We start from the raw sequence: 22,070 nt of genomic DNA, 5'->3' as shown, positions 1-22,070 counted from the left end.
ATCATGTTTAAGTAAATCTCAGCCTACCTGTCTCATCATATATCCTATCTTAATGCTGAATTATCAGCATACTTTCCTATGGCTTTTTGAAGTGCTCAGTTCATTAGTGGTATTAGTAAGAGTTCTGTAAATCAGGTTTGTAAAACTGCCTATTTGTTAAAACAACAGCGAAGGAAACCTCCATAAGAAAATCTTGATGAAGATCGTGTAATTGTAGAAGAGTGAGGATTTTTTTTTGAAGCAAATAATAACCAGAACCATAATAAAATTATTAACTTAACCCATCAAAATTAAAAATTTCAGCCTGGGATAATAGGTCAGTTGGTAAATTGCTTGCTGCACAAGCATGAGGACCTGAGTTCAGATTCCCAGCACCCGCTAAAAAGCAGAGCACAGTGGACACAACTGTAATCCCAGTGCTGAGGAGGCACAGACCAGCAAATTTCTGGCGCTTGCCAGCCAGCCACCCTAGCTAAATTCAAGAATGTGTTCAGTACAGCCAGGCGTGGTGGTGCACATCTTTAGTCCTAGCACTCTGGAGGCAGAGGCAGGCAGATCTCTGAGGTTCAGGAGGCCAGCCTGGTCTACAAAGTGAGTTCCAGGGCAGCCAAAGCTACACAGAGAAACCTTGTCCCCCAAAACAAACAAACAAGAGCATGTTAAGTTATAGACCTGTTTTAAAAATAGACAGTGATAAGGAAGACATTTTACATCTTATCTCTTGACACACGTGTGTGCGTGCACAAAGCACATGCTGTCCTGTGGGTGTAGAAACATGTGACTACCTACTTTAGAGGACAATCTTTTTTGGAATTGTTATCTTTCTCTCCCCCACACTCCCCACACTCCCCCCCCCCCCAATATGTAGATGCTGTGGATCAAACTCAGGTTGTCAGGCTTACACAAAAAACTTTTTTACTTTTTTAGCCATCTTATTTGCTTATAAGATTTTTTAAATAGAAAGATGATTCATTCTTTCTGTATTAATCAATACAGTAAATTATTAAGGCAGTAGTTTTCTTTAAACAGTTACAGTTCCTGCCACAGAGAGACTGATTTATTTTTAGCCTATAATCACTATGCTGGGCAGATTCTGAACTACTCTAATCCTAGTACCTTTAAAACCCACATAAAACCAATCACTTGCCAATATGATGACTCCCAGGGCTGCTTCTGGTCCATCAGTCTGTTCCTAGAGCCGCGTGGTCAGCTCCATCTTCTTTCTTCTCCACCCCTCCTCTTCTCTTCCTCTTTTGTTTCCTCTTCCCTAGAGCCCAGGCCCCAGGCCTCCCTCTCTTCTACCCAGTCATAAGCTTTAGTATCTTTACTTAGCCAATCAGCAATATTGGGGAACATTCCTTATCATCACATGGTTACAGGAGATAGTTCAATATTCATAATAATGCCCATGGCAGGGTGGGAACCAGATCCCAAGGCCCTGAAATTAGCATTTGAAAACACAGTTGGAAGGCCGGGTGTGGTGGCAGGCGTGGTGGCGAATGCCTTTAATCCCACTCTGGAGGCAGAGGCAGTTGGATCGCTGTGAGTTCAAGACCAGCCTGGTCTACAAAGTGAGTCCAGGACAGTCAAGGCTGCACAGAGAAACCCTGTCTCAGAAAAACAAAAAAACAACAAAAACCCACACACAGTTGGACCTTCCTCCAACAGTTTTTATTATTGTTGTTGTTGTTGTTGTTGTTGTTGTTGTTGTTATGTTTTTCAAGATAGGGTTTCTCTGTGTGGCCTTAGCTGTCCAGGATTAAAGGCATGTAACAAAACAAAACAAAACAGGCATGTACCACCACTGCCCAGCTTTTAATTGAAAAATTTAAGCTGCTGAGATTGCTCTTTGGTTAAGGGCGCTTGTCCCTAGGTCTGATCACCTGAGTTTGATTGCCAGAACTCAACACTGTAGGAGGAGAGAACTAACTACTGCAAATTGTCTTCTGACTGCCAACTGTGTGCTGTGGCTCTGTGTTTCCACAAACACAAGCTAATAAATAAATGTTTTTTGTGTTTTTTTTCTTAAGCCTGAAATATTCTATGTGAGAAACAGTTTCATGCCATTAAAAAAATTCGTTAAAAAAAACCTCCAGGGCTGGAAAGATGGCTCCAGTGATAAGAATAATGCTGTTTTTTCATAGAGAAGATCTGTTCTCGGCAAATCCGATGGCCTACAGTCTCCTGTAACTCCAGTTTAAGGGGGTCCAGTACCCTCTTCTGGCCTTTGTGGGCTCTCTGGTACCCCTTCCCCCATGCTTTACACACACACACACACACACACACACACACACACACACACACATTAAATTTTATAAAATAAAATCCAGGCTAGGACTCAGTTGGTAAAGTACTTGCCTGAGTTTGATTCCTTGCACCCTGTGCTGGAGAAGCAGACGTGGGTCCATGTCTAGGGCTCCCTGACCAACCTTACTCAGTCATTGAGTCTTTGCTCCCAATGAGAAAGACTCTCAAAAGTCAAGAGTGTTGAGTTCCTTTAATCCGCAGAGGCAGGGGGATCTTTGTGAGTAGTTTAAAGCCAGCCTGGTCTATGTAGAGTCCCTGCTTCAAAACAAAAGAAAACCAGCGTGAGTGACTCCCGAGAGGCAGTGTGCACTCAAGCTCGGACAATTCCTGAAGGAATGTATTTGTAATACAAAGAGGTAACACTTAATGTTAAAACGGTCTTGGGTCTTGGAGGTCAAATGTGAAAGATGATACAAAAGTGAGGAACACAGGGTTTTTTGGTTTTTTTCCCCCCAAGACAGGGTTTCTTTGTGTACACTTGGCTGTCCTAGACTCACTTTGTAGAGCAGGTTAGCCTGGAACTCACAGAGAACCTCCTCCCTCTGCCTCTTCCTCTGCTTCCCAAGTGCTGGGATTAAAGGTATGTGCCACCATGCCCGGCAAAACATATAGGGTTCATTAATACAAATAAAGAGTTTGTAAACATTGGCAACTTAACAAGAAATCAGATGCAAAGAAAATACCATAATGTTAATCTGTTTACTGCCTGTGAGGTTGGGAAAGATTATTGCATGTAAGTATTAGGGAAGTTATACATGTGAAGATACATAAACAAAACAATGACAGTTCTGACAGGTGCATTGGTGTGGAACTTTTATTTTCTACTTGGAGAATTTTAAAATAGCTGTAAATTGGTATGTTTGTTTCTCTTAATAATTTTAAACTACTTAACTATTGTACCAGTAGTGTTTTATATATATTTTTTATTGAAATTTTTCAAATGATCCAGAGACCAAGTCAGAAAAAAAAGTACTTTTTTTTTATTATTTAGAAAATTATTTAGAAAAATGATGTACCTAGTACCTCTGAGGAATGGGAAACAGCAGCACCCAGGGAGTTGCTGTGGAATAGTAGAGCAGAAATGTATTCCCATACTCAGTAACTGGTGTGTTGGTGTGATGTCTAGGAGTTAAAAGGGAAGTATATAAAACAAAGATGACAGAGCTAGGGAACCCTAGCTTTTCTGGGGATCAGAGTTAGACAACTAAAGAATCTATATTTTTATTTTCTTAGGCTTTTATTTCACGTTTCATTGATCTTTCCTACTGCTTGTTGATAGAATAACGAAACACTCTATATCCCCAACTCTCTCCTTTTTTCAGACAGGCTATACACCCCAGGTTGCCTGTGCTTCCCTGTGCTGGGATTAAAGGCTTTTTATGGCTTTTAATAAGACAATCTTAAAATAAATGATTATATAATTAGGAGGTGTTGTTACTGGGAATCATGTGAGTGGTTAAATGGGTGATTCCAGTCTGTTGGATTTCTCTGCTAGGTGTTCAGGAAATGGAAACTGATTTACCTGTTAATAGGAACTCCCTGTGGCCTTATCACTCCTTGTGGGCTCCAAAGTAGTTGGAGTCTTACCTTACTATAGCATTTGTGTATAGAATAAGGTGCCTTGGAGGGCTTTAGTGTCCCAGTTTTACTTTAGGGGGTTGAAATCCTTATTAAGTGGTGCCATACATTAATTGTAAGAGATCAGAACTTTTGTTTTAATTCTTATTTTGGTTCAAAGGGGAACTGGCTAGCCTTTGGGTTGGTTTGGAAATGAACAGTTTTTTGCTATAGATTATGCATGCTTTTATCAAATCTCATTGCTCAACTTGTGCTATCTCAAATACTGGCCAGTGGCACAGTGTAAGATGCTAGAAATAGAGAGTATTGATGGGCACCTTCTTATTACCTCACGGTGTTCTACCAGTGGCCTTAGTTGAAGACCTTAGATGGAAGATTCCCTCTCCTATCTGAATGGAAGAGATTACAGAAGCAGCCTTCCTCCAAAGTCAGCAGATGTTTGTCCTGACCACAAAAATAAACTGTTGTCTATCATAGACCCTTATTGGTTTTCAGCTCTGTTGTGTTAAGTTCACTCAGATTTAAGAAAATCATACATAGCCCTAAAGAGAAAGCTAAGTGCTCTAGAACCACCTGCTGCTGCTCTTGCAAAAGACCTGTGTTTAGTTTTCTACATGGTAGCTCATAACCCTCTGTGTCTCTGTGTCTTCTGGGCACTGCATGCAAGTAGTATACATATGTACTATAGGCAAATTTTCACATACATAACATAAAAACAAATCTTTAAAAAGAAAAGCTTGTATGAATCTGTAGCAACAAAACAAAAACCCCTCCTGTTCTCAAATCAACCATCTTTAAAGCCAAACCAAACCAACCAGATTAATTCTAACCAGATGATTCTTTAACAAAAGACTTAGAGACTGGGCAGTTTATCACTAGTGCTGGGTTGGAATTTAAATGGAGTTTCAAGTCTTTTGGCAGAGAAAGTATTAAGTTAGGGATCAGGACTCATGGGGCCTTATGAAGACAATGGCTAGGTATTCTAGATAGCTTCCAGAAACTTGTTGGGTTTTAGTCTCTGAATATTTATAGTTCATAAAGTTTACAGTCTGTTGTAAGATACTTGTTAACACCAAGTTTTTCTACTTTATTTGAATTTTGGGGCTTTTGTACTTTCTCCCTTTCCAAGCAAACTTTTTTTAATTTTTTTTTTTTTTAAAGAAAACTACTATCTATCTTGAATTTATAAGCCAACCCACCACTGAGGAGACATTTTGAGTGCATACACATTTGTTAATTGGTGGTGGTGGTAGGTGGTAAAAGGCTAGCACTACAATTTTATTTGAACTGTAATACCTGTCACTCCCAATAATACTAATATATTGGAGGGTATGTTGCAGTTTTCTGTTTAAACCGAAGTTTTGTGTTAGTGATTTATTGAATCTCTTAATTTGCTTAAATGATAAGGACATTATTATAGAGCCTGAAGAAAAACCACGACAAGAATATAAGGGGAAACATGGTGTCTAACTCTTCCACAATTATGCTGTGACTGTTACAGCAGCCGAGTCACTTACAGGTGTTTCACATGCTTTCAGACATTTTCTCTCATTTGGAGAGTAGAAGATTTGAGTTTCATGCATGTGGACCTTGGTCATCAGTTAGAATAGGAATTTCCTATCTGTAAAGTGTTTAATTATAGAAAGTCTTTATTGTTCCTTCTAGTTCTCAGAGTTTAGAAAAATCTTTAGACTAAAAAAAAATTAAGTCCTTTTTATATTTAAGATGCACACAAAGCTGGGCATGGTGGTGTACACCTTTAATCCCAGCCCTTGGGAGGCAGAGGCAGGTGGATCGCTGTGAGTTCGAGGCCAGCCTGGTCTACAAAGAGTCTAGGGCTGCTAAGGTTGCACAGAGAAAAAAACCCTGTCTCGAAAATCCAAAAAAAAAAGCACACAAAAATTGTCATCTTAACATAAATACGTCCATTAAGATGGTAACACAAAGAGAAGTGTTGGTGAAGGAGAAAAAGAGAAATTGGACTCTTTGTATACTCTGGAGGGAATAGTGTATACATTATAGAAAACAGGAAGGCACCACTACCACTAACTACCCAGCATTCCTTTGTTTGCTTGTTTGTTGTTTAAGAATCAGGCTCCCTGCTGTTGCCCAGGCTGGCCTTGGATTCCTGGCTCAATTTTGTTTTTTTCCTCAGCCCCCTAAGTTTCTGGAACTATAGACCCATGCTATTATTCCCAATAAGGAACTTTTTGTGTATTCATAATATTAACCCTTAATAAGATTTTCAACTTTCAGCTATCTTCTTTCATTGTGGGTTGCCTTTTACTTTCTTGAATATGGCATTTGATCCACAGGTATTTTTAATTTTGATGTAGCCCAATTTATATGTGGTTTTGTTCCTGTTACTTTTTCATTATATCCAGGAAATCAATTCCAAATCTACTGTTATAAAGCCACTCCCCTTTATTTTCTCCTAAATGTCTAAATGAGTTTTAGCTGTTACATTTAGAATTTTAATTTCCTGGTTAATATTGAGTTAACTTTTGTATATAGTATTAAGGACTTGTCCAGTGTCATTCTTTGCCTCTAACTTATTGGGTGGTCCTAATTCTTACGGAAAGTGACTTAACAATATATATTGATCATAGTTTTACATAACAGTATTGTTAAAGCCTGATAGGATTTGTATATTTCTTACTTGTGTTTCTGAACATTGTTTAAAATATAGGGTGTGGAATTAACAAGCATTCACAACACTCTGGAGGCAGAGGCAAGTGGATGGGCGATCTCTGGCCTACAGAGTTCCTGGACAGCTAAGGCTACACAGAGAAACCCTGTCTCAAAACAATAACAAAACCGAAAACAACAGAAATCCATAAAAGTTCTTTTGTTTAGAAGTAGCAATAAAGATAGAATCTGAGAAGATTAAAATTAAATCTGTATGCCAGATGGAGTCTGTCTGGCTGATTCTTCTCAAACTGCAAGGGTGGTAAGATCTGTCTGTCAGTGTAAAGGGGATGTTAGATGCCTCCAGGTGCAGTGCACCATCGTTCAGTGTATCTTGACCTGTAAAGTATTTGGTCTCATTGAATTTATAAAGAGACTAAATACTAGAATAACACTAGAAAACTATTGCTTTTGTTAGATCTGATAATATGTGTTATAGATGCATACAAGATCAATTTTATAAGGATAATTACTGAAATATTTATTGAAGTTTCACATCCACAACTAACTTTGAAACAATCAGTAAAAATAGAAATGTAATAAATTTCAGTAGTTATTTGTATATATCCATGGTCAGTTGTACTATCCAGAGTTTTTCTATAAGCTTGATTTTTTTTTAAGTGAAACGTTTCAAAAAATTATGTAGCTTGCAGTTTATTTAGATTTTTGTCAATTATCTACTAGATAGTTCTGCGTATTTAAGATGTGCCTTAAACTGTGTGCCTCAGTTAAATCTTTCCCAGTCTTTTGGGACTTCTTTTTTGTTTGTTTGGTTTTGTTTGTTTGTTTGTTTGTTTGTTTTGTTTTGTTTTTCTCAGATATGTAGTTTTGGCTGATCTTAGAACTCGCTGTATAGTCCAAGCTGGTCTGGAACTCAATTTTGCTTGCCTTTGCCTCTCAAGTGCTGGGACTAAAGACATGTATCATCCTGCCTGGCTGTACTTTGTATTTTTTAATAGAGCTGCTTTCCCATAAACTTTGACCTGCGTGTTGTCATTATGCCTCTTTCCTGTGTACCATTGTGGCATGTTGTTAGAGTACCATGGTAGAACAATTATCTCCATTTTTATAGTCCATAGTTATTGCTGGGCTCTTTGAGTGATGGTCTTTTAATGCTTAGTATCTTTGAACTGAAACTGTTGTAGTGAATTCTCTTTTAGGTACCACATTCTTTCATCTAGCTTGAAATTGCTGGGTTTTTCAGTAAGGCACAGGTTATTCTTATCCAGGCTTTGAGTGAGTACCACCAATTAATTAGATAATTATTTTGGCTCCTCTACCCCACCCCACCCCACCCCACCCCAGCAAGTTTTCTCTGTGTAGTCCTGGCTGTCCTGGACTCACTTTGTAGACCAGGCTGACCTTGAACACCCAGAACACCTGCCTCTGCCTTCTAAGTGCTGGGATTAAAGAAATGCGCCACCACACCCAGCTTATTTTAGCATTTAATAGGTGAGGATCTTTTTATTAAGCAAGGTGATCACTTAATGAGGGTTGTGCCTTGTCTTTGAAAGGTGGGAAGAAGAACGCTATCCAGAAGGCATCAAGTGGAAATTCCTAGAACATAAAGGGCCTGTCTTTGCTCCACCATATGAGCCTCTTCCGGAGGGTGTCAAGTTTTACTATGATGGTGAGTTATTTCAGGTTGTTTGAATTTTGGCTAAGAAGAGTTTGCTTCTTCTATTCTGGGATAGAAAATGAAGACACTGCTGCTATGGGACGTCCTATTTAGTTACTTGACTATGTTTTATTGTCCATGTGTGGCTTGGGAAAAGGAACTTTAGGTATTTAGTTTATAAGGTTCCATTTGCTGCTTGAAAAAAACTGGGGGCTAGGAGGGTGGGAAATACCATAAGAAAATCTGTAATCCTTAAAAGGCATGTCATTGTCACAGCTAGCCTACGGCCAACATTCTGGAGGTTCTTATCTGAACTCAATTTCTAGGAAACTGTTCTCTTCTATGGAGTTGTTCTCACTCAAATAGTAGTATTTTAGTTTGGTATTATACAATATACCAACAAGCTGCTTACCACTAGAAATAGTATTAGCAAAGGCTTAGCCCCAGGCATGCAGCTTGTAGGTAGGAATCATAAGCTGCATCACTCTATGTAGTGTGTAGTGTAATGCTGTGCCTTTGATAGGTGAATTTTGAAGAAATGCTCTGCTGAGGTCCTTGTTTTTAGTTTTTGAAACATTTCTAATTATGTATCCCTGTCTGGCCTGGAACTTGATATTGTATATCAGCTAGTCTTGAATTCGGTAGATTGATCTGTCCTGTTCCTGAGACATGAGCCACCTTACGTGGCCTGCTTAGGTCTCTTGGAACTTTCCAGGTTGCCTGAGAGTTACATCATCTGTGTTTTTGTCCTTGGGTTGAGGGATTTGAGAGTGGCCTTTTCCAAGCCTTCTTCTACTAACAGTGTGTCAGGCGGTAATGTCCAACTGACTTCTTCATTCCAAAAGTTCTGTCCAGAGATGCTAGAGTATTGTTTCTCAAACCCCACGTGTCATTAAGATTTACCAAGTAGATCTGGGCCCATTTAATAGTTGAGGGGTAGGACTGGGTGCTTCTGAACCAAATAGTTTTTGCCCACATGGAGAAACATTGGATAGGAAAGCTACTGAGACATATACAAGCACCTCACAAGTTCACCTGCCTTTGCCTCCTGAGTGCTGGAATTAAAGATGTACACCATCATGCCCTGGCTGATACCTCTTTTCTACAGTACACACACACACACACACACACACACACACACACACAATCTAAGGGTGAAAAAGTAAGAGCCTAAACACTTTGGTTCCAGATACTTTGGATAAGGCATGTTCAACTAGTTTTTTACCAAAGTGTTCATTCTGTAGGTATTTATTGAATATGCTTGTTTTCAGACATCCAAGTCCTAGCAGTAGATAGAGACTACTGATTCAGTCTATTAAGAAGTTGATAGTACAAAACACTTCATGGTCTGACTAGCAAATGTTTAAATTAGCAGTTTGTTCAGAGAGCAGAACACAGCCCACACACTGGGTCATTCTTGGAGACTCTTATGAAAATACTTGAATTTAAACTTCCTGATGAAGAGAAGAGACCTAAGACCTTAGAAAAGACAGTTGCTATATTCTGTAGCATGGTCTGGGCTCACTAACTTGAGAAAGCTCAGCTGGACCTCAGTGTGAAAGTCAAGGTGATGATGGATAGAAACTGGATCCCTTTATCTTGGGGCTTCTCTTATTTTTCAGTATAGGAAACTGAGGCCTGGAACCAGTTTATTGTTGGCTATGGTCCCTTTTTCCTTTTAGCTTCATCTACTATAGGAGCAAAAGTGTTTTTTCTCTGCTTGTCTTCCTGGGATTTTTAACCCTTTGATTATAAAACTCCCACACAGTCAGGCCTGGTGGCGCATGCCTTTAATCCCAGCACTCGGGAGGCAGAGGGCAGGCGGATCGCTGTGAGTTCGAGGCCAGCCTGGTCTACAAAGCCAGTCCAGGACAGCCAAGGCTACACAGAGAAACCCTGTCTCAAAAAACCAAAAAAAAAAAAAAAAAAAAAAAAACCTCCCACACAGTAGTAAGTCAAGGGTATTTGACTTTTTAGTCCAAACTGATAAATACTGGTGGGCTGGACATAAGTTAGCTAAAGCACAGGATTGTGGCCTCTGTTAAGGACCTTCAGCTTCAGCTCTGACTCAACAGTTTCCGTTTCCAGAGCTCAGCCTTTTCCACAAAGTACTACTATTGCTGGGAAGCTATGCAACCTCTGCCCACTTCTCTGCTGTAGGAGCTGTTATGTAATCTTTCACAGCCCATTTAAAACAAAGTGAGTCAGAGTAGCTTTTTTTTTTTTCTTTCGGAGTAGCTTCTTTATTGGGACAAAGCCAGTGAAATAGTCTAAAGACACCCCACTAAAAATAAAAGCACTAGTGAACATTTAGTTTATGGCAAACATACCAGGCAATACATTCATTTAAATTCCTTTTTAAACTTATTTTTACTTTTTGTTTTGTTTTGAGATGGTGATTCTGAAGTCTAGGCTAACTTCAAACTGACAACCCTGTCTCAGTTAGATTTGATTCATGTTGCAGTTTTATTGGCAACTCAGAGACTTCCTCAGAGACTTTGCCAACACAGAATCTTGAAAGGACTTAGAAAGAACTACACAACCTTTTAAACTATGTTTTCTTAGTTGATCCTCTGCCTACCATACAGGTTTCAATTTTGTGTTTTATTCCCTGTTTTTACAGTCAGGAAGAGCCCTTCCAGCCATTATGAGATGTCTTCTCAATTTTACAATGAGTTTGCTTCAGGTTAAGTTTTAGGTTTCTGTAATGAATGTCAATCTTTTTGAATCATTAGTAGTTACATAACTATAAGCAGTGGGATTATATTTAATCTCATTTAGAATGCAACCAAATGCTATTATTATGGCATAGATTGCTTCTGTATAGTATTGTAATGTTGGTTGGTTGGTTGGTTTGTTGGTTTCCAGAAAAGATAGAAATTGGCCCTAGGAGTAGGAGTGCAAAATTCTCTGAATATTTGGTAGATTGGGCTCCTATATACTTTACTTTCACTGCCAGTTACCATCTAACTACAGTACACAAAGCCTAGGCCTCCTCCAGAATCTCCTTTTCAGTTTGCCGGCTTTCCTTGAACATAAGGGCTTTTTTAGAGCAGCTTTTACTTACTTTACTTACTTGCTGCCTAGACCTAGCCACACTTGCTGTGGATTGGTTGGGATTTCCTGAAAGAGGTGAGCTCCTGGTGCTGTTCCCAGTGTTTCAGGTGCACTGTATGCAGAAGTGCCATTTCTGGCTGGGGAGATGGCTCAGTGGGTTTCCATTGGATGAAGTAGCACATTTGTCTAATTCTAGCATATTCCTATAGTGAGATGGGAAGTGGAAACGAAAATTGGCACGAGTGACTGTGTCAGCTGGCCTGCATTATAATAGCAGTAAACAAAGAGACCTTAATCTCAAAACAAGATGGAAGGCAAGGACTGACACCTAAGGCTCTGACCCCTACATGGGCACTGTTGCACACATACAACCACACACGTACACACAATGTAGTTTCTGATTCTATGTCTAGGATGGAGTCCCCAAACTCAGTATTTATAACAATCTTGCTTGTTATGCTTTTGGTTTACGAACCACACTTTGAGTAGCAAGGTTCTAGAGGAAGGTTTATTTAGGTTTTTATGTGGGAAATCTGGGCTTGCCTGCTGTGAATATATATTCTTACTCATATTCCACCCACGTAACTTTGAAGAAGAAAGATGCCTATTTCTTTTCCCCACAATTCCTTTCTTCCACTCCCTGCCCCTATCCTTTCCTCCTCTTCTTGAACAGAGGCTGCTTAGCTTAGCAGTGGCAGGAGTCCTTCTGAGGATTTGATTTTTAAAAACCATTGAAGAGGTGTAAAGGACCCTGCTTGCTGAAAGGAAAAGGAAGAATGGCTGGGCCTTCCCCAGGTCATCCCTGTCCTGAGCAGGCACCTGGGAACAATTAACTGGCATAGTCTCCAAAAAAAGACCCAGGTAAATATCTACTAAAGAGAAGGAGAACATTTATAAATAGACATATAACAGTTTGTTGCTCTGTTGTTGTTTTAACTATGTCAGCAGACCTTTGTACACCTTGGAAAGGTAAGCCATCAGTAAAGACTTCTCCAGTATTCAGTTCACATAGAATATGAATATTGTGCCTCACTTTTGGACCCATTTTCTTCCTTTAGGTAAAGTTATGAAGCTGAGTCCCAAAGCAGAAGAAGTAGCTACATTCTTTGCAAAAATGCTTGACCATGAGTATACTACTAAGGAAATATTCAGGAAAAATTTCTTTAAAGATTGGAGAAAGGTATTGTGGCTCGTGTGTTTATATCTCAATAGTCCACAAAAGTGCTGGCTGGGAGTTGTAGCCCATGCGTTATAATGTCTTAACAGTAAAAAGAGGGAAAAAAACTTTTTAAATGTGGGCTATAGAGATGGCTCAGTGGTTAAGAGCACTGATTGCTATTCTAGAGATCCTGAGTTCAATTCCCAGCAACCACATGGTGGCTCACAGCCATCTATAATGTGATCTGATACCCTCTTCCAGCCTGCAGGGGTACAAGCAGGCAGAACACTATATACATAATAAATAAATCAATACATCTTTTGTAACAATGCAAACTATAGTTTAATGAATAAGTTTTCTGGGTTTTATTGTAGTAAAAGATGTATATATTTTGTTCTTTTCTTTCTTTCCTTTTTTTTTTTTTAAGACCGAGTTTCTCTGTGTAGCCTTGGCTGTACTGTACTCACTTTGTAGTCCAGGCTGGCCTCAAACTCACAGCAATCTGCCTACCTCTGTCTCCCAAGTGCTGGGAATAAAGCCATGTGCCTCTACACCTGGCTCATCTCTTAATATTTTAATGGGGTTTTTGTCCAACAAGCATATGACCTTTCTCTCTGCTTTCTCTATGATAAGTCACTTAAAATCTTTTTATATTAAAAAAATATAGCTTATAACGGAATAACCCCTTTTCCCAATAGAAGACCTCACTGAGATTGGCTACCTTTCTAGACACCTTTGACTTTAAAAAAAAAAAAAAGTTGTACTTTAAATACAAAGAAAGAGGAGGACTTGTTAATGTATTTAAATTCTTTTCCCATCTTTTCTTTCAACTAGGAAATGACTAATGATGAGAAAAATGCGATTACCAACCTAAGCAAATGCGACTTTACACAGATGAGCCAGTATTTCAAAGCTCAGTCAGAGGCTCGGAAACAGATGAGCAAAGAAGAAAAATTGGTATGATAGAATTAATATTAAGCTAGAAAATTTGAATAGTGATTACTTGTATAATCTTGTTCTTGCCACACACATTGATTTCATTAATTTTATATTTTCCTGTGTTAAAGATTTCCTTAGTAAAGTCTACTTAATTTTATTTAAATTTACCGTGAGCTTTGTGAGTACTTCAGCAGCAGTCAATAACTGTATTACTGTTGTCAGTTTAAGTGTGGGGAGCCCTGTCTCCCAATGTTTACCATTTAAGGCACATGAAATAATGCTGGCTGTGTACGTAGCCATTCTACTGAGGTGTTTTACTTTGTTTGTTTACTGTCATCCATCTCCATTTCCCAGTGCTAGCTGTACTCATTGTTGAAAGATCCTTCTAGTATCCAACATGTGGGTTTTTTGTTGTTTGTTTCTGCAAACCACTTGCTTTCATAAACAGGCTTACCCGAAGAATGGGTGTGTATATGTCAGTTTACTTCCATAGTCTCTGAGTAGTTGAGACAGGAGCTATATAGCCTTCAAGCTTAAAATATTTTCTATTTAGGAAATGTTGCCAAGCCTAGTTTAGAGGAATCTAAGGTAGGTTTTTTGTTTTCCAAACCTGGGTCCAAAAGTTAAGAAGTTCAAGGAATGTTTTTGTACTTCATGATGCTGTAGTTTTGGCATTTTAAAAGACTTAAAATTTAAGTAACTTAATATTCATTTCATACGTCTACAAGTATTGAGTTACACTAACTGGCAGCCATCTGTATTGATACAAACCTGTAATCTTAGCACTCAGGGCTGAGGCAAGAGGATTACTGTAAGTTAAGTTCATTCTGGACTACAAAGCAAGAACCATCATGTCTCAACAAAACAAACAAAAATTGCATTAGACTTTTTCATTTTAGGTTTATTTTATCTGCAGTTTTCCAAAGCACTGAAATTTGTCTATTACTCACTTTGTAGATGTTTCTTATTTTTAATTGTGTGTGCATGCATGCATATATCTGTGGGTACACTTGCAGATCAGAAGATGTCAGGTGATGTGGAGCTGTTACATGTGGTTGTAAGCATTAGCTCTAAAGCCAAAACAATAACAAGGAAGGAGGGGAACTTACCACAAATCACATATAGAGGAGATAGGTTAGGGTGATTTAACCTCAGTAGGAGAATGATTGCCTAGCAAACATACAGCTTTAGGTTTGCTTCATCCCAGAAAACAAGCAAAAAAACTAGATATCACATACACATTACACGTCAGATACAAATTCGTTGAGGCTTAAAACATTATGGGAAATGCTGTCCTGTTAAGTAGCTTTTAGAAGATAAAGACAGGTTATAACAGTTTGAGCACACTGGACAGGTGTTCTGTAATTGAGCTGCATCCCCAGTCCATATTGTAAAATTTTTGTTGGGGAGGGGGCCAGGTTTTGGATTTTTTGTTGTTTGTTTTTTGTTTTTGAGACAAGGTTTCACTGTGTAGCCTTGGTTGTCTTGGACTCTCTTTGTAGATCAGGTTGGCCTTGAACTCACAGGTCTGCCTGCCCGTGCCTCCCAAGTGCTGGGATTAAAGGTGTGCACCACCATACCTGGCTATACATTTTTATTTTTAATTAAAATTTGACTATAAAAAACAACAACAAACAGAACCAAAAAACAGAAACAACCAAACAAAAATACATTAGCCAAACCAAAGTCTGTACATCTCAATGAAACAGAATAGTCATTCTGAAGGTGTTGGTTAAATTTTACATTATCACTGTCAAATATATGTTTTATGCTCTTCCACTGCGAAACAAAATAATCCATGACACAGTTGAAACTACAAGGGAAAAATTAGCTTTGTATCCTTTTTTTTTTCCAAGTCTCCTTTTTCTGCTTTCAGTCCTTCCTCACTGCCTAACATTTACCTCTCCTTTATAATATTAATTTTTAGGGTTCACATCTTAAAATATCTCGGTACGCTGGGGCTGCAACTAGCTGAGCTAGTACGGGCCTTTCCTCATATGCGTAAAGCCCTGGCTTTGTTCTCCAACACTGCATGAAACTCAGTGTGATAGTGCATGCCTATAGTATCCGCCCTTGGGAAGTGGAGACAGGAAGACCAGAAATTCAAGGTCATTCTCAATTACATAGAGAATTTGAAGAAATCCTGAGATACATGAGACCATATCTTTAAAACGGAACTAAGCCAAACTAAAATATATACAACATTCATAAATCTATACCCTTTACAATAAAAGATTTAAGGGTTGAAGCTTTAGCTAAGTTGTAAACTCAGTCTGCAGTAAGTATAAAAGAAAAACAGTGAGAATCTGTTAACTGTAGTCATTTATTCTTGGTAGATCTTTTGGCAAGTTATTATATATAAGTTTAAGATCCATTAGACAGCCAGATGTGGTGGCGCCCACACCTTTAACCCAGCACTCGGTAAGCAGAGGCAGGTGGATCACTGTGAGTTGGAGGCCGGCCTGGTCTACAAAGTGAGTCCAGGACAGCCAGGGCTACACAGAGAAAACCCCCCCCCCCAAATCCATTGGACATTTTCCTTTATTTGAATTCATTTCTGAATGACCTTTAAACTTTACCTTGATCTTTCTTATGCAAGAGATAAAAAGAGTTAACTCTTAGCATGTAGGAGTTTGAATCCATTTTGTGTACCTCCTTGCTCTATTTTAGAAAATCAAAGAAGAAAATGAAAAGTTACTGAAAGAATATGGATTTTGTGTTATGGATAATCATAGAGAACGGATTGCCAACTTCAAGATAGAACCTCCAGGGCTTTTCCGTGGCCGAGGCAACCATCCCAAGATGGGCATGCTGAAGAGAAGGATCATGCCTGAGGACATCATTATCAACTGTAGCAAGTGAGCACCATTTATGAGCCAACCTGAGGTGCAGAGCTTTTTCCGCACTGGTGGTTGGGACTGTTCATATTGTTAAGGAGAACGGTGTAGTATCGTCATTGGTAGGTCTCCCAAGGTTTTTTTTGTTGTTGTTGTTGTTTTTTGTTGTTGTTTTGTTTTGTTTTGAGACAGGGTCTCTGTGTAGCCTTGGCTGCTCTGGACTCACTTTGTAGACCACGCTGGCCTCGAACTCACAGCGATCCACCTGCCTCTGCCTCCTGAGTGCTGGGATTAAAGGCGTGCGCCACCACGCCCGGCCTCCCAAGGTGTTTGTTTGTTTGTTTGTTTGTTTGTTTTTTCAGAATTGGGGCCTGGGGCAGATAGGTCCACTTCTGGTCATGAGAAGGAGACATAATTTGTCACTTTTCATTTCACTTCCCTTCTTCACGATTATTTTCACAGAGATGCCAAGGTTCCTTCTCCTCCTCCAGGACATAAATGGAAAGAGGTCCGACATGACAACAAGGTTACCTGGCTGGTCTCCTGGACAGAGAACATCCAAGGTTCTATTAAATACATCATGCTGAATCCCAGTTCACGAATCAAGGTGAGCATGGCTGTTGGGTATGCCTCTTTCTAGGTGGCTAAGAATCTCTTTTCTTTTGAGTTGAAATGTGCTTTTTAGACTCAGTTTAACAAATTAAAAGCCTACCCTCTCATGAAAGGAGGCAAGAGCTTTTATGGTTAGCATTATCTGTTAACCTCCCAAAGATGTTTCATATTTGTGTCCTATTGTAATCTTTTTTTTTTCTGAGGTGCATAGTTAACATTATTTTACAAAAAGTTAAAGAATGCAGGTTTGCAATTAGAATGAATATAATATACATTATTGATGAACATATACCAGTGAATATTTACATAAACATCATAGTCACATGCTTGCTAAGATAAAATTTAGAACAAAGTAATTTCCAAAGGTTGTTGGCCTGATACAATGTTTCGGAAATACTGTTTGTTGGTTCCTCCTATTCTAATCTTATTTGTGGAAGTTTTCTGAGACCTCACCGTGTTCCAAGGATGGTGTATGTATGGTAATAGCAACTGTGCAGATGCAGCTCTTGCCTTCACAGTCCCTGCTTACCAACTGGGGCTCAAGATGTGATGAAGTGATTGGTAGACATATATGAGACATGTAGGAACTATTTTCTCTGAATGTAGAAACAAGCTATAAAACCTAGAGTTTTATGTACCTCAGTGTTTCTGAAATCTCATCTTAGTAGGTTCCTTTAAGATGTGATTGTATTGATAGCCTACCATATACATCTTAAATGCTTGTGTGTTGTTGTCAATTGTTAGACTTACTGAGAGGGACTGTCTTGGGTTTTTGTTAGCCAGCTAGCTGTTCTGGAGAGACATTATGGAAATCTGAACTACACAAAAAGAGAGCTAAGCCTCACACCCCCCCCCCAAAAAAAAGTCCAAGGAATTGGTTCTGTGTAGTCTGAAACTGTTTCCATTCAAGAGTCTGAAGCTAAAGACTTTTGAAACCCTTGTTTATAAGGATTTAGCCTCTGTTAAGATCTGAGAGTCACAGGTGAAAAAAAACTATGTAAATTTTGTATGCTTTCCAGCGTATACCCTGTGGTCTGATATGTGTCACTATTTTCTTAATGAAAAATACCATCTGGATACTTTCTTCATATAAATTGGAAAATAGTTCTTTTGGTTCAGAGTAAGTATACGGGGACACAAAAGAGAACTCAGAACAACAGTTAAAATCGTGTTCTCTTTCTCTTAGCACCTCATAGAGCTACAGAAATGGATAAGCGAAAGTAGTTTTTCTTAACATCAGAGTGGACTTTTTAAAGGAAATCAGATTAAAGTTAGATCATTTGTTTGTTTGGCTTTTGTTTTGGTTTTCAAGACAGGATTTCTCTGTGTAGCCCTGGCTGTCCTGGACTCACTTTGTAGACCAGGCTGGCCTCGAACTCACAGAGATCCACCTGCCTCTGCCTCCTGAGTGCTGGGTTAAAGGCATGGGCCACCATGCCTGGCGTAAAGTTAGATCTTTAAAGAGGTCTTCTAAATAGACTTGGGTGCCTATGGACGGAAGAGGAGGGTGAGTAGAGAATAGGGTGAGATATAAAGGGATGTGAAAAGTAACACAAACTGTCAAATGGGGTGGGTGTGAAGACTCAACGGGTAAGGAACAGGTTTTGTAAAAGCAAGATTTTACCTGACATAAAACTGGACATAGCCATGCATGCTATTTCAGTGTTAGGATACAGGCAGATCCTGGGAGCCCACTGCCCAGCTAGCTTAGTTGAGATTGTGAGTACAGTAAGAGACCCTGCCTTAATCAGGTGGAGGGAGGGGTTCAAGAGATGGCTCAGTGATTAAGAATGCTGGCTGTTTTTCCAGATGACCAGTGATTCAGTCACTGCACAACCAATTCAGTTCTTAGGGGATCTGATGCCCTCTTCTGGTCTCTATAGGCACTGCATGCATGAGGCAGACACAATATACATAAATATAAAAAATTAAAATAAATCTTTTAAAAATAAGGTGGAGAATCTTCCTCATGCACAAGGATTTGTGCCTACACACACATATACATGTACCACATACACTGTAACTACCAAGTAATGGTGGCTCCAGAACATTGTTAATATACTAAGTGTCACACCAATGGTAAATTCTATGTATATTCACCACAGAAAATTGTCAATCTGTGATGAGTATTAGCTTAGTCTTTAAAAGCTTTTTCATGTAAGTGGCATTTAGTAACCATAACAGACATATATTCATGATTCCACTTTGTAGATGAATAAATTTAGTCTATGGGAATTAAAAAAAAAACACATAGATCTGATAGCTCGTAACTCTGTCAATCCTCTTAGAATGTAATTTAGATCTCTAATCTCCCATGTCTCTCCCATGACATCCTGCTGTCAAATTGTGGCACACAAATTTGGACATAAATAGGAAATTAGGAGACCTCTAGATGGCTGTTGTTCTTCAGGCAAGAAACTGTAGTGACCAAGGCAGGTGATGCCAATCAAAGTGGAGAAAAGGGCATAGATTTCAAATATGTGGTTGTTATGTTTTCCTATAGGCAGAAATTACAGGGGGTTGTAATTCTCACAAGTGAGATCTTTGCTGGCAAGCCAGGACAGCACCCCAAGAGCAGAAAGCTATCCAGTCTTAGTCCAGACAATAGCCACCAGATAACTGCGTAGTAAGCATTTTCCGGGTTTCTAGAAGATGGTTTTACTAACTTGAGACTTACCCAGAGATTGTGTTTGTCTAGATGCCTGAGTCCAAGATCAGACATATGACTTGAGAGTAGGATGGAATCCCCAAGAAGAGTCATTAAAAGTCTGGAAAGGTAGAAAATTTGGGGATCAGGAGTGAGGTGGCAGTGCCTGTGGCTTCTTGAACTTGCCCTCAGTCTTGTCTTAGGGTTTAAGGCTTAAGAAAGGCCTATGCAGCAGAACATCAGTGTCTTCAGATGGCGAATCTTGATAGCACTTTGAATAGTGTGTTGCCACCCAGAGAAGCATTCTCTTCAGTAAAGACAGGTTCAAGCTTGAGAAGTTTTGGTTTTTTGTTTGTTTTTTTCTCTGTGTTCTTTTAGGTTGATTTTTACTTAATGTGTATGAATGTTTTCTCTGCCTAATGCGTGTACACTGTATTATATGCCTAGTGCCGACAGAGTCCAGTAAAAGGTAGCAGATACCCTGAGCTGGAAGTAATTCAGTGCTGGGCTGCTTGCTGTATGGGTGCTGGGAACCAAAACTACTTCCTCCCTAAGAGCTGCTAGTGCTTTTTACCTCTGGACCATTTCTCTAGCCCCAAGTTTTGTTTTTAGTGAAATAATTCAAATATATAAAAATAGATATTTAATTAATTCTTGTCCTTATTGTCTAGCATTGTCAGATGTTAGCATTATGTCCTATATCACTTAATTACAAAAAACCCTCTGATATGCTGCGTATGGTGATTTGAGCCTTTAAGCTAGTACTTGGGAGACAGAGGGATCTCTTGAGTGTAAGGCTGTCCTGGTCTTCATATCAAGTTCCAGGCTAGCCAAGGCTAAGCAGGGAGGCCGATAGACTTCACACACTCTGGTAGGTGCTACCGTGCCAACTCACACATAGATCTATGGGTGGCACTAACTGTACTTACTGAGTTACTATAAAACCAAAAACTTTAAGTTGGCAGGGGATATGGGGGCCTTCAGAAGAAATGGGAGAGAGATAATATCATATTTCTTTGTATATGTGTATGAAATTTTCAAAAATAAACCCAGCCCTGAGGAGGGAGCAAGAGGAGGGATTCCTGGGCCTGGCTTGCCAAGCAGTCTGGCCTAAGTGGTGAGTTTGGGCCAGTGAGAGACCCTGCCTTAGAACCAAGCATCTAAGCAACCATGCCTGCGTTTGTCTAACTCACACACTCAAAGTATAGTAGCAAATGGCAACTTGTGAATACAGATCCTGAGAAAGGCTAAACGACAGATTCAGCTTACTTCCTGCTCCAAGTGCCCATGTCATTGCATGGATAAGTATCTACATTTAAGAGAAAGTGTGGTGGCACTGGTTTATAACTGTCACTAACTAGTTTTCTCTCTATTATGGAGAAGTTGCCAACTAGGGAAAGAGGAGGGGGAGTCAGAGGCTCTTACATTATCTGTCTTTGTTTTAGCAAATTGCTTTTCTAGTCCATATGTTACATGTTGATGTGGTAACAGAGTTTGAGACAGTACCATCTCTGAAGAGGACAGGAAAGGGCCTTGTATAATGGGTTTGATTTGACTCTCCCTGAAGAACCTAGGTGGATATTTTTTAGAAGCAGTCCAAGAAGGTTTTAAGTCTAGTGTCATCTTATAGACTCTGTTCAGCAGCACTGAGAGCAAGCAGAGCAAGTGTACTTAGAGGCCAGCCCTCTTGTTAGCCCTTTGCAGGCTGTCTTACGTTCTGTCCCCCATTCCAGTGTTCTTGAGATAACTTTGGATTGTTCCAGGAGCCCAATCATGTGACAGGAAAGCTGCTCCAGTGGTCTCTTGTGTAAATTTCTTATTTGACTTTTTCAAACTTTGTTTGCCTGACTGCTCCCAGTAATCATTGAGTTAGACCAATGCCTATGTGTGTTGGAGTGATGGAAGAGTCCATTTCTGGCTAGATAGTGTATTTTAGTGAGCCTTTCAGGTGTCTTCTTGGTGGTGGTTGATGTAAGAAAGAATGGTGGAAGTGCATTATTGTTTTGCACAGGAAGACAGTTTATATTGTATTTTTTTCTAATTCATTCTCTCTTTTTTTTTTCAAGATTTATTTATTATGTATAGAGTATTCCACCTGCATGTACACCTGCAGCCCAGAAGAGGGCACCAGTTCTCATTACAGATGGCTGTGAGCCACCATGTGGTTGCTGGGAATTGAACTCAGGACCTTAGGAAGACCAACCAGTGCTCTTAACCTCTGAGCCATCTCCCCAGCCCCCAGTAATTCATTCTCTTAAATGTCAAATTGTACTTAGAGAACTCAGTGAAAAATTTTCATCTTCCCAGGAAATGTGACAGCTATTAGTTATTCAAACTCTTGTTTTAAAGCTAAACAAATCCATACAAATAGTAAGTACACATACAATTATGAGGAAATGCTGATGATTCCATAGCACATCCAAATAAACATTGCTTTCTGAGCATTTGTTAAGATCTGGAAACAAGCCTTTTTCCAGGTACCCTCATGCCTCCATGAGAGGAGGCTGGTTACCTTGACCATAGTTTTTATGTTTTAAGGATTCTACGTGGTCCCGTGGGTCAAGTACTTTTGTATCAGGTAGAAACCAAGAATACAGAAAAAGAAGTCTCTACCACCTCCCCTCCTTT

General features: G+C 39.4%; 1 protein-coding gene across 1 annotated transcript in view; it reads left to right on the top strand.

Moving 5' to 3' along the window:
* TOP1 (DNA topoisomerase I) overlaps nucleotides 1-22,070 on the top strand; it is an 89,580-nt gene that overhangs the window by 53,493 nt on the left and 14,017 nt on the right. The window contains exons 9-13 of the mRNA XM_084776241.1: nucleotides 8,088-8,203; nucleotides 12,307-12,428; nucleotides 13,242-13,364; nucleotides 16,017-16,204; nucleotides 16,646-16,790. Coding sequence (XP_084632367.1) covers nucleotides 8,088-8,203; nucleotides 12,307-12,428; nucleotides 13,242-13,364; nucleotides 16,017-16,204; nucleotides 16,646-16,790 — 694 coding nt within the window. The remainder of the gene's footprint in view (nucleotides 1-8,087; nucleotides 8,204-12,306; nucleotides 12,429-13,241; nucleotides 13,365-16,016; nucleotides 16,205-16,645; nucleotides 16,791-22,070) is intronic.

The sequence above is a fragment of the Acomys minous genome, assembly GCF_964271855.1.
Source record: "Acomys minous genome assembly, chromosome: 3".
Classification (NCBI taxonomy): domain Eukaryota; kingdom Metazoa; phylum Chordata; class Mammalia; order Rodentia; family Muridae; genus Acomys; species Acomys minous.
Note: the sequence above shows the minus strand (reverse complement) of the source record. Positions and strands in the feature narration are given on the sequence as shown.